The sequence below is a fragment of the Haemaphysalis longicornis genome, unplaced genomic scaffold (assembly GCF_048455015.1).
Source record: "Haemaphysalis longicornis isolate Haplotype H1 unplaced genomic scaffold, Haemaphysalis longicornis Haplotype H1 scaffold_2, whole genome shotgun sequence".
Classification (NCBI taxonomy): domain Eukaryota; kingdom Metazoa; phylum Arthropoda; class Arachnida; order Ixodida; family Ixodidae; genus Haemaphysalis; species Haemaphysalis longicornis.
The window spans coordinates 134,204,618-134,217,314 of NW_027526295.1; the positions used below are offsets into that span (position 1 = coordinate 134,204,618).

The 12,697-nt window shown below is 50.2% G+C and overlaps 1 protein-coding gene across 1 annotated transcript; it reads left to right on the top strand.

The window, feature by feature from the left end:
- Positions 1-2,110: 2,110 nt before the first annotated feature.
- On the top strand, positions 2,111-12,109 carry LOC144169241 (leukocyte elastase inhibitor A-like). Its single transcript, XM_077698298.1, has 3 exons — positions 2,111-2,531; positions 7,036-7,799; positions 10,013-12,109. The coding sequence occupies exons 2-3, from the start codon at positions 7,195-7,197 to the stop codon at positions 10,659-10,661; spliced, it is 1,254 nt and encodes a 417-aa protein (XP_077554424.1). The 5' UTR covers positions 2,111-2,531; positions 7,036-7,194; the 3' UTR covers positions 10,662-12,109.
- Positions 12,110-12,697: the final 588 nt, after the last annotated feature.

Genomic DNA, 12,697 nt, shown 5'->3' on the forward strand with positions numbered 1-12,697 from the left:
ACCTTCAAATCGCACGCGACTGTACGGTCAGGACCGATTTGAAGGTTATCGATGAAGCACCGAACGAGCAAGACTACAGCGCCGCTCCGTGGCACATTTTTTTCATTCGAGAAGATGAGATTATGCTACCCTCCCTCACCACTTGGCTCTTGCATAGAATTCGCTCACCCCCTTCTGCAAGGGCCTACTGCCGCAGTTTTTTTCTTCATTCCTTTTGGGGTGACGTATCCGCGTTTCGTTCCTCGGCAATTTGATAACAACGAAGATACCTCGACATTGCGGCAGCAAATTACAAGTTTTTTTACACTACAATGCCCCGGTATGCCGACATAGTTACCCGGAGATGGCTGCGTATCAGTGTGTAGTATATCGATGGCGGGAGAAAAGAATAAAGAAAAAAGAAACGAGCGTGGCATTTATCGTTTCTGAGGGCAGTGCGCGCGCTGCATAGAACAGCCAAGGGAGAAGCAAACCTAGCATAATCTCGCTGTGGCTGCTGTTAAAAAGTGGCGCAAAGGCGCTGCCGTCGCGGTCGGTCGGCGCTGTCGCGGTAACCTTCAAATTGATCCCTACTGTACGCTTAAGGCCCCGTGCAGACTTTGATGAGATGCAGCAACTAAATCTACCGTGCCATCTCCCATCGCGCCGGCCAGTTAAGTATTTGGTTGTATCGCGAATTTTTCAACGGCGAGGATGTTGAGGAAATCTTTTGTGTATGGTGTCCGCAGTTAAAAATACCAAGAAAATGCCTAGCGCTCTTGTACGCCCGTGTAGTTCGTTTATGGAAGAAGACCCCCTCCTCCTGTCGTCCATGATTGCAGCCTATTTGCTTCTTCGCCTTTATAGCAACAAAGATGGAGTAAAGGTCGTTGCGGCAGCGAAAAAGAAGCAAATCGGCTGCAATCGTGGATTTCAACCGACTTGGTGGTCGTGAAGGTCGCGTACAGCTTCGCCACCTTCAAGTCTTACGCGTTAGTGTGGCCTTCCTGCATTTTTATGCTCGGTTTTAAGTGCTCAACGTTCTTCCTTATTTGGCGGCAAGTCGTGGGACCACATTGTACGTAAGACATCAGAAGCGTTGTCGCTTTTGGATGCCATGTAGCGGAATTTCAGCAGTTTCTATTTTTTCTTCACGTTTCTTTTCAGAAGACGACAGTTTTCGAGTCTTTATTCCTCTAGTATTCGCTGAGCACAGCGCCCACGTTGTATACTTGTTCTGGTATAATATTTACTGTCTAGGCAATAAAGTCATTACAAAAGTTACTTACTTGCTTAAATGAGCTGCAAATTGTTCCTGAACTCACACACGCGTTCTTAGTTGTAAGCTCTCTCTCTCTCTCTCTTTCTTCTTTCTCTCTCTCTCTCTCTTTGCGTAAGAAGCTTCCTGATTAGCATTTTCATAGATTCATTCGTTTCAGTAGTTTCAGTACGTTTTCGTAGAGTCATTCCGCGATGGCCGTTTTCGTGACGGAGGCGAAAACCTAAAGCGCCCGTGTAAGGAAATCTCAGCGCATGTTAAATATAGGCATTCTAAATCGATTCGGGAACATCCGATTTCACGCGCCTCGAAGTAGGTGCCGTTTCAGCGAGGAAAACCACTAATTGATTTGATGCTATCTTTGCATTCCCCTTTCCCATCCGCTTTCATGCACTAAACAGCGCGGGGCAGCGGATCCGTGTGTTTCGTGCCGTCATTAAACGTGCACCGCGTACATGTTTCTAGCCAGCTTGATTGTTTGCTCGCAGCATAATTTCAGGAAACTTTCCCCGGCATTTCTTTTTGCCAGAACGCCGATTTGGCAATCCGCTTCCTAACCTATAAAAACCGCTTGTCTCAGCCGTGTACAACGGGTGCTTGCACAGTTTACTCGTCGCTAGGGGCGTAAAAATTACACCAGGATATTTCTCTCTCCCACTCTTTATCACATACACGCACCTGCACGCACACTACGCGGGGAGCAACTAACAAAGAGAGAAAGAATGAGAAAGGTGTCTGCTAAGCTGCTGCCTCACGGGAGGAGTGGTAAACAATCGAGCGTTTCGGCCATGCCCTCGGGCTGGCACGCACAAGACTGCGCCGGCTGCTAGCGGTGGCGCACGGACGGAAACTTGTTCCTTCTCTCCTCGTCCCAAAAGCGGCCGCCGCCGAGAAAGAAAAACCCAGCGGCACCGAGGTCGCCCGCTGGCATAGGCACGCCACCAGCTCAGCTCACTCGTCGGTGTAGTACGTACGCACGCTCTCGGCGACGCTGCTGCCATCAGGCGTACTCCACCTGTGCCGTTGCAGGCCTCCCCTCCCTCCATCCCTCCCCGCGGGTTGACCGCCGTAGTCGTCGTATTGCGTGCGCGGCGGCGGCCTGGCGACGCGTCCTGCACGGCAGATCTCGGCAGAGGTGTAGTCCGTCGTTGCTTCCTCGTTTTGCAAGCTGCTTCTGCCGTCTTCGTATAGCAACGTTCTGCTTCGGCTACTTCTGAAGACCATCCGTAGATTGTAGGAAGAAGCGACAACCGGCTGAGGCACATTTATAAAGGTACGTGAGTGACCGGAGACGTATGTAAGTTAGCTCGGATAACGTTGCGTGACAGTCGTGTTATTGGAGACTACGGGAGCCGTCGCTGTTCTCGGGTGTCCGTCGGCTCTCTGTTGGCATGCAACTTGAAGACAGTCTATTAGCGGATGCGCCGTATAATATTATGATGTTTCATCCTTTGAACCACTGGTCTGGACATTCGTAATGCGTTACGGCAAAGAGACGGTTGTACCGCGGTTGTGCGGTTCATACCACTCCCTCAGTCCGCACGCAAGCGTTCCGTTCGCATGCAAGTGAAGAATGCTACTGAGCGTTGGCGTTTCGCGCCACCTAGCTTGCACGAAACCATGTCATTTGTGAAATACAGTGAGGGCTAATATGGAGCGTGGGGGTGAATATTAAAAAAAAAAAGAGTCGTGAAAAAGTCAGCTGAGAAGCTTGCTAGGTTTAGTAAGCGTAGAGGCGGTCAGAGAAAGCAAAACCTTGCAAGCGCTGCTGCTTCCATTTTGTTCTGAAAACCGTATCGCGCGCTACGGCGCTATCTTATAAGCAACAGTTGCGTAATGGCGTCAGTTTTAATTTCGTAAGTGCTGGCAGAGCGTTGTGTTATCACCGTGGGACAGCTGCCAACAGATATGCGCACACGCACAAACACGTAGAAATGCGTGTCAGCATATAAAGTAGCTCGCACAGCAGAATTTGATTGCGGTACAACGCTTTGCGGGCTACAGTCGGGGCTGCAAACGACGAAACTATGTCGCAATTGCCGCCTGAAGACCTACGCCGTTCCAACCGCTCTCCCTCTGCCCTGAATGCATGGGGGCAAATAGTTCCTCCAAGTGAATCTTCACGACAACACACCATTGATGCAGCGAATGCAGCCCTTGTTGCAGAGATCCTTGAAGTGACATGCCATCGCTTCGAGGCGCTGATTTCAAGAGCTGTTTGCTTGAGAAATCGGCGCCTTGAAAGAACAGAGGGTACACGATGGCTTTCGGACTGCCTGTCGCACACTGCAAAGATCTCGAGCTTGTCACCCGGGCACTGAAACTAGATAGGACGAGCGGCGACTGACAGCGCCAGTAGAACCGGGCAGTCAAGGTTACGATAGCGCGTTGACGACTACGTTTGCGTTTTTCAAAGTGCACACGCCATGGTGAACGAGCCGACGCCCTCACTCGTGTCATTCCCCCTGTGAGTCAGAAGGCGCGTCTCCTTTTAGGCAACGAGCGTCCACAAACTCTCTCTGCCTAGATGGCGCTGTACTGGCGCCTAATCGCCTTTAACACCTCGGCTGATTTGGCTGGAGATCGGTGCATAGTGGCGGGGTATGAATATCATAGTTTAGGCTTTAGGCTTAATCCATAGCTTCATTTTTAGGTTTAACTTGAATTGAGTGACATAATACGTGCGCTCCTCTCAAAACGCGAACATCTAACAGGTATGTATTTTTTTGGCACCACGAGAAGATGCCGTCGTCCAAATGTGTCGTTCCTGAGACCCGTTTTGTATTGCGGATATTTTTTGTTACTTGTATGATTATTCGGGTGTTGCAAAATGATTTCATTTGTATAATAGAATTGCACATTTCGTTCTTGTTTGTAAGCTTGAGGGGTGGGTAGCTCAATCAAGAGTCTTTTGAAGCTACTATTGCACCTTTTAGCGTTTTGTAGTGCGAAAGCACTCATATCACACCTAGCTAAATTTGTGGTATATTAGGCGAAGCCTTAGCAACGGCGTCATAGTTGCTCAACAGCCGTCCGCACTACTGCCTGCAGCGGGACGGGATAGAAGGCAGTTGTGACGCGGGTATGGACGGCCGGACGTTTGCCCTGTCGCTACGCTGTGAGCTCTATCGTCGTGTCAAACGGTACCGCAGTTTGACGTATAGTGAGCTTGAAGTCAGTTGACAAGTCATTAAGCCTAACGTTAGGGGTGCCAAATGGTACGTCTATACATGGGCCTAACAAGGACAGTTGATAAAGGGTCTTGGTAGTAGCAACGGAGGAAAATACGCAGAAGGGAAAAAGGCGATGATGACACGTTCACATCGTCATTTTAGGGTATACGCAGGCCTACATGTCCTGTGCAACCCCAATCAAGCCGCCGACGGTGTTAGAACACCCGCCGCGATGGCTCAGTGGCTAAGGCGTTGTGCTGATGAGCACGAGGACGCGGGTTCGATTCTCGGCTGCGGTGGCGGCTTTTCTGACGGAGGCGAAAAGCAAAACCGCCCGTGTGTACGAGATTTCGGCGCACTTTAAATAACCCCAGGTGGTCAAAATTAATCCCGAGCCCTCCACTACGGCCCCCTCATCGCCTGCGTTGCGTCGGCGCGTTAAACCCTACAGTCAATAAATCAGTGGCACAACGCTCGGTGGTACATTGATTGATTGATTGATTGTAGGGTTTAACGCGCCGCCGCAACGCAGGCGACCAGGTTAGCCGTAGTAGAGGGCTCCGGATTAATTTTGACCGCCTGGGGTTATTTAAAGTGCGCCGAAATGTCGTACACACGGGCGTTTTTGCTTTTCGCCTCCATCAGAAAAGCGCCGGGAATCGAACCCACGACTTCGTGCTCAGCAGCGCAACGCCTTAGCCTCTGAGCCACCGCGGCTGGTTCAGTGGCACATTGGACCACTTTGTGCTCTATGAAACAGTTAATAAACAACTATCACTTTTGTCAGTCAAGAAGTGAAATCAATCAATCAATCAATCAATCAATCAATTAATCGTTCGGAGGGTGAGCACTAAATAGTCGGTGACAAGAGAAATGTTTGCACACTCGGAAGCCTGGCGAAGCCTTACCTCCAGAGTAGCAAACAACCGCCGTGGTTGATTGAACGGCTCATTACAATCACGAATGTGTGCCGCTTTCGGGCGATATTCCTCAACAGGCGAAGGCGAAATGTCTGTCAATTCGTAACGAAACTTATTTTGACCATGCAACTGCCGCTGCTCTCTCCGCTACCCACCCTTTGCGACATTCTCCTTCCGTCGTCCCTACTTCCATGATAAAGGGGATAGAGGTTTGCTCAATCCAACTCACTTTTCCCGTGATCTCACTGTTCACGCGCCATCTGTTGAGATCTTTTGTTACTGTTGGGCTTGGGGTGCCGCCTGCGGCGCAAGCTTTCTTTGTCCGTTTTGCGAAAATGTTGTTTCGGTCGAGTTCTTTTCCTTTTTTTGGCCAAAAATTAAGCTAACGTGTATTTTTAATTAAAACACCCTGCTACTACTAATTAGTATTTATGTTCTTCCCGTAATATGCTTAATGAGTTCTTTTTGCAGAAAAATGTTCACAAGCATGAAGTATGCTACCAGATTTTGTAGTTTGGGAAGGTTTTGCCTGTACATGCCTTTAGTAGAAGTGTTCTTTTAACGCTTGGCCGAGCGGCTGACTGGAGGCACAGACAGAAAGACAGACAGACCAAATTTTTTAGTGTTTAGGTATCCCAGGAAAGCGTATCACCTTTGATAACTTTTCAGGGCCTTAAACACTGCGCCGGCGTATGGAGTATTCCCCTGCCGCGGAACTCACCATCCGGAGGAAAAAATTAGCTTAATACGAATGCCTGATGCTGCAACCATTCCTTGTCTTCGATTGACAGGGCCCATCCGCGCATGCCGCGGAAGTTCGCTATTGTGTGCACAGAGAAAAAAACTCTTCGGGCGGCGCAGTCCATACATACGTATAGCCGCGTTTGTCGAACGAGGAAAGTTTTCGATGAGGACAACGCTCTGAGAAGGCAGTATACGGCGATTGTTATCGCGCAGGTTAAATGTGAGCGGGAGCTCTGCCAACCACAGCGAAACGAGAATCTTTCATCAGAGCTTCGGTTTGAAAACCGTTCTTCCCTTTTGACCTCACTGTTGATGCAGAAAGTAAGCCAGGAAGTCACGAACGAGCGTAGAGGTTGGACCGATAGGAGCGCATTGCTTCAGCCCTTGTGTCAACGGCCCAACACCGTTATTGCCGTGGAACGCGAAAAGCACAAAGAGAATTTTGGTTTTCCCCCGTCTGTGCCTGTCCGTATCTATCAGCCCTGCAAACAGCCGAGCTCGTTATTTGTAGAGTCCGTATCGCGCCTGACAGACAAGTTTCAGGCATACGCGATAGGAGAAAGTAACTCCACTGACGTCGCTGGAATACGTATGTGGACGCGTGATGCTCGGGGAACGCCCTGATACGCCCTCGACGTCACCAAAGCGTCGCCCGTCCCCTGCGCGCCGTTGGCGTCGGCTATCATTGGGAAATACTAGTTTTGTCTGTCCAGCGTGGCGGCACGGCGTGCAAAAAGCGAGTGCTACGCGCTCCGTCGCAGGGGGGGGGGGGTGGCGGTCTCACGTGACCGGTTTGGCGCTCCCACACACTTCCCTCCCCCTGCTTTGCGCCTGCCGTATTAACGGACTGGCCAGTTTACGGCGGCTGTCAGACCTCGGCGACTACCGTGCCTCTCTTGACACCGTTCCTGTGGCGTGTCTGCTTCTCTTTTCTCGACAGAGAGGGCCCCGCACGAGAAGGAACCATTCGGGCCGAAGAGACGTTGTCTGCTCATTTCGCGGCGACTTAGAGAGAGCCCTGCTGCGTGTATTCTCCGGAGCAGGAGAGCGGGAGATCGACTTCGAACCGCCGAGTTCATTGGGATCTCACAAGACGGCCATGCCCCACCCAAGCGCGCCCACCTTACGAATGGGCTGTCTCGCCACCGCCATCTTATGCTCCTGCCTCGTGTTCGGCTCTTCGGCGGCACCGTCCGGGGGCCAGACCAACAACCTCGTCGACAGTGTGGCACCGGGCCCGCCGGACATCGTGCCCGAAGGTGTGGCGAAGGCAAGCAACGAGTTCGGGCTGGCCCTGTATCGCACCTTGGTAAACTCGAGCTCGAGCGGGAACATCTTCTTTTCTCCCTGGAGCCTGAGTCGCGTGCTCGCGATGGTACTGCTGGGAGCCCGCAACGAGACGGCCGCCGAGCTGTCACGTGCGCTGGCCATGGACAACTTAGACGACCCGATGGCCGCGCTGGCCGCGCAGCAAAAGCTCGCGCGGCACCTTCTGACCAACTCGAGCGAGTTGGCCTCGAGCACCATCGCGCTAACTCGGGTGGGCGACCCCGTGTCCGCCGAGTACAGAGCCAACCTTGACCAGTACCTGGGGGACGGCGGCGTCATGGAGGTGGACTTCTCGCGCCCCGAAGACCTGCTCAGCCGCGTCAACGGAGAGGTGTCCCGGGTCACCGAGGGACGCATACAGAACGCTCTGCACAGGTGAGGTCATTACGCGTTCTTACCCCATAAATTCCCTGTTTAGGGGCCTTAAAGACAAAATACAACCCTGTTTAATTCGAAAGGACCTTCCTATGGTGACTCACACAGCGCCATTCCGCCCACGGAAGACGTTTTATAACCGCAAAAAATAAATGAAAAAAGTGTTAGAAAGCATTCAAATTTCACGCAACAGTGACCTTTTATGGACAGAAGTGGCGTAGAATGACCCAGCAATAAACACATACTTTTTAGCGCTTAAACTGCACGTTAGAATTGAAGGGACACGATCAAACGGGGCTAGAAGCCCCGACTACAATTGCCCAGTCATGTTTTTTGGCGTTGGCTTAGGTTGGCGACCGTCAATTGCACTACAAGTTTCTGCGACACCATAGAAAAGTTGCCAGAACGTGGGCGGGAACTTGCCACTGCTTCATATGTCTTCCTTATTATCTGTATGTTTGTTTGAAGCTTGCGATAAACTTGGCATCATTGGTATCAGGACAAAACAATCCTTTTCAATGAACCAACGTATTTTTTTTAATAGTTCAGTTAACGGCACACATGGCTAGGCATAGTAAAGCGGAGGGCATTTTAGAACACGGGCTTGTGGGTGAGTACACATTATAAAAATTGGCCCAAGGCAGCCGTGGAACCAGTATTTCTGAGTTTACCGCTCCTTACATTAAAGTGCGGAACATGTGAACCTGATTACAGAACGGTGTACGGAATGTAAGGCTGCGCTGCCCGTTTATGACATCTCATGAACGAAGCTTCGAGGAAGGGCTGTGGACATTTGGCTCTTGCGGCTGCACTTATCTGACCACTATATACGCCCCATTTGCGTAGAAGTGGCATGCCGTATGCTGGTAAAGGCTGATATAGCCTGTCCAGTATTGGTTCAAGTATTCTGCGCGATTTTATGCTGTCAGACGCGATTGCGTCGTTGTAGCCGTTTCGCCCTTCTTGCCGTACTCAAGCAAAACTTTGGCGCTTGTTCCGGCAGGTGTTGACGCCGCATAAGCAAACTTGAAAACTGGGGAGGCCTGTGCCCCAATCTAGCATGAAACATAGGTATTCTTTTTTCAAGAGTCTATCATCACCGCTGTCACTCTGTAAGAGAAAACAATAATTAGGGAACTATAGAGAAGGTGTTGGTGCTGTTACTCAAAACATTTTCAGAATCTTGAAGCATGAAGTCCCATTTAGCTTCGACGGCAGCATATCCACTAAGCGGGATCGGCCAGCGTCAATGACGGCTGTTGTCAAAAGCAAAGCTGTTCTGATTGGAACACTACGTCAATATAACTAACCCATTCAATAGAACCATTCCCACTCATTGGGACTGGCCAGTGACGATGGCAGCTGTCTTGAAACGCTCGCCAGTTCTCATTTGGCTGCGACGTCAATATAACCAACCCCTCATTACAAGCATGCCCACTCAGGGGGATTGGCCAGTTACGATGAGAGCTGCTTTCAGCGGCTCACGACTTATTTACTAATTTCCATTGCTTGCGACGTCCATTTACCAAAGGAGCATTGTAAGCGGTTTAATCGGACATTAATTAATGCTTTCACCAAAGGCGCCTGGGTTTTGTGTAGCCTTTATTGCATCAGGAAGACGCTAGAGTGTAGCCCTCGTCACATTAGGCACATTTCCGTTCGATGTGACGTTTTTCATGATGTTCTGCAGGACCACTTGGCAACCGAACTGCAAAAGCATCGCGATATCGCGATACAAGACGCGATAGAACATAGAAGACGAAACATCGCGATGGAAGACGATAAAATGTTTTTATAGCGAGTGATCTATGTAAGAAGACACCACGGGAACAATTGAGAATTAAACGCTCTCTGTGTTGCTTTTATAAAAAATAACGTCAACAACGTTTGGGAAAAATACCTTCTGAGCAAGTACATAGATTAAATCCGCCCATAAGAATATAGACACGAATTAGGAAACTGAAGAACTACAAATATTTTTATTACGACTATTTTGGCCCATGTATAAAAGTAAATGAAGTACTGAGCAATAATTACAATTAGCCATAGGATATACCGAATTAATCCCTTTGTGACAATTACCACAATTTGTAGCTAATGTTCTTTTTGGTAACGCTGCACCATGCGTGCAGGTATACCCCAACGTAGGGTTTACGAACCTGAGTTAGCTACACACAGGTGTGTGAATAACCGAACGATCGGCGCACATGCAGGTCGCCAGACCCGATGAGCAAGCTGCTGCTCCTCAACGCCATCCACTTCCGGGGCATCTGGCAGAAGGCGTTCAACCCGAACGACTCCTTCGACGGCGTCTTCCGCGGCCTCTCGCGCAACACGCCCGTGCGCATGATGATCGGTAAGGGCAGGTTCCCGCTGGCCTACGAGGGCAGTGCCTACGTGCTCGAGCTGCCCTACACCGGAGAGAGCAGCCTCCTGCTGGCGCTGCCCAGGCGTCGCTCCGTGAAGGACCTCAGCGACATCGAGAACCGGCTCGAGCAGATCCTCCTGTCTGCGAGGCCCGAGTTGCGGCCCATCGAGATCGAGATTCCCAGGATGACGGTGCGCACCAGCGTCGACCTCAAGGAGCCGCTCAAGAGGCTGGGCGTCAAGGCGCTCTTCTCGGAGCGCTACGCTGACCTGAGGGGCATCCAGGCTGAGGGCGGCCTCTACGTTGAGGACGTTCACCACCGCGCGGCGCTCGAGGTGGACGAGAAAGGCACCGAGGCGAGTGGCTCCACTGTCGCCATCATAGTGAGCCGCATCGGTACGCCCAGATTCTCGGCCGACAGGCCGTTCGTGTTCGCCATCAAGCACCGACCTACGGGACTGCTGCTGTTCGTAGGACGCGTCACAGATCTGTAAAGCGACAGTCTACGGTGTTCACAGGCGGAGGGCAGGAACCGATAAGGGGAGATGTGCGGGACTGCTAGTGGGCTTCGATCTGTACAGTCATCCCAGTTGCGTAAGGTCGATATCTAACCCAAATCAAAGAGATCAAGAAGTAGCAATCATTGTTGGCGCGACGGGATTCACCGGTCACTTTGGCGAACAAGGTAATTTACGAGGCGTTCTTTGATCCGATTATAGAATTGAAGCCATTTGAGGAGCCGCAGGGAATTCCAATTAAACAAGTTGCTTAAATAGATTGTCCGAGTGCTGAAGCTCCTCAGATTGACATGCTGAACGAGAATAATACTGAGGCATTTGCTAATACAGCTTTGCAAATGTACTTGAACTAGCGCCGGAATGGTTGAAGCTGCCGGACTGTGCAAATGCACCGGAAATGGGGGCAGGGGGAACCTAAGCAAAAGTGGCGCCCACGCTGCGGCCAGGCGCGTTGTGAATGCAGGTTATACATGCCAGATGCGAGGCGGCCATGGAACCTTACGGCGTAATTTCTGATGGCATAAGTTTCAGCAACACCAAGCCCTGTCGGGTGGCAAATGTAATTACTCGTATTGCATGTATTTTATCGGAGTTACCTACACAAAGTCAAAGATCTGTGTCGAAATTCGGCTGGACAGTGAAAAACTGAACGCTAAAATTGGTCAGTGCTCTCTCGTCCCAGGGCAAGTGCGGAGTGGGGGAACGTTTTAGCGTCAATGGGATTACAATGCGGATGGTTTGTCTTAGCCCAGCCTAAGGATATTGATGTGTGCCGATACCATTCAGTTATGCCACCTTCCACCTTACAGCGATTCTCTCTGAACTTTGTTGGCAGCCGCTAGGATAACCACATTGCTTTTAGTGGCAATCATTACATTGTCACACGAATCAATCACTAATTACTGTTCCACGTGGGGTTACGCGCGAAGCCCGATGCGGTTTCAAGAACCTCTGCAACGACGATCCACGACTGTCAACTTAGCGTCTGTGACAGGACTGCAAACCTCCTTGAAGGGCAGTTCAACTTGCCTACGATATATTTAGGGTTGTATTGTTCTGAAGATCTTAGCCGGGGTCAGTGCTGGACACGCCCGCAAAATGTTTTTTGATATTGTATGCTCTGTTAGTAGCCATGCGGCTGGGCCGCCTACCTCTGTGTATAAACCTGTAGCTTATGCTTCTCCAAACTTTTTTTTTGTGAATTGATCTATCCTTTCGCCCAGAGTTATATTTCAAACTTTTACATAGCGTAATATCACGTATCAGTTGTCCTCAAGGTGTTCTCCCATCGTGTGCATACATTTGTAAGCGGATATTTTTAACTGTTAGTCAAGCTTACGGGAAAGTTAAATTGCCGTTTGTGCATTATATGTGTACTTGTACTTTGCCAAAGATGTCTCTGTAATAAAAACCTTCCAGATGTCTTGGGACTTGATATGTCGTTGATACTACGATAGTGTCGCACTTGGAAGCATGATTTACGGTATTTGGTAATTGAGCATGAATCATGTAACGAGACTACTTTAATGTGCCCCAAGAGCATTCAACGTTGAATTTTGAATCGATGCACAAGTTGAGTAGTCTCTGTGGACTACGCAATGAATTTCAGACAGGGGTGCAGCTTTGCAACTCACGAGAGTCCTGGGGCCTTCGCTTACACAAAAGACTTTCGTATAACTGATCACGCCCCCAAATGGCAGGACGCAAGCGGGAAGTAAGTGCCACCTTCGCAGTGGACATGCGCAAGCATAGTTCCGTGTAATCCTTGATCGGACCGGTGGCATGACTGTCTTTAAAGCGTTTGTTACCAGTTGTAACGAGTGCAGACGAGGTTCTTGCTTTGCTGGTGCCTGAAAGCTCACATCGCAGGAACCAGCGTCGGCTGCCTTGATACCGGAACAAAAAAGGCACCACAAAAGGTAGCCACAGGCTGGCTTCGAATGCGTCGCATGGGCCGAAGAACTGCCTTCAGACCACCGACTACACACCCCTGCATCCTTCAAAGCGAATAT

Excerpts from the sequence above, each read along its gene's own strand:
- LOC144169241 (XM_077698298.1), top strand. The coding sequence starts at position 7,195 with ATGCCCCACCCAAGCGCGCCCACCTTACGAATGGGCTGTCTCGCCACC. Across the intron at positions 7,800-10,012 it reads ATACAGAACGCTCTGCACAG|GTCGCCAGACCCGATGAGCA; the intron begins GTGAGGTCATTA and ends GCGCACATGCAG.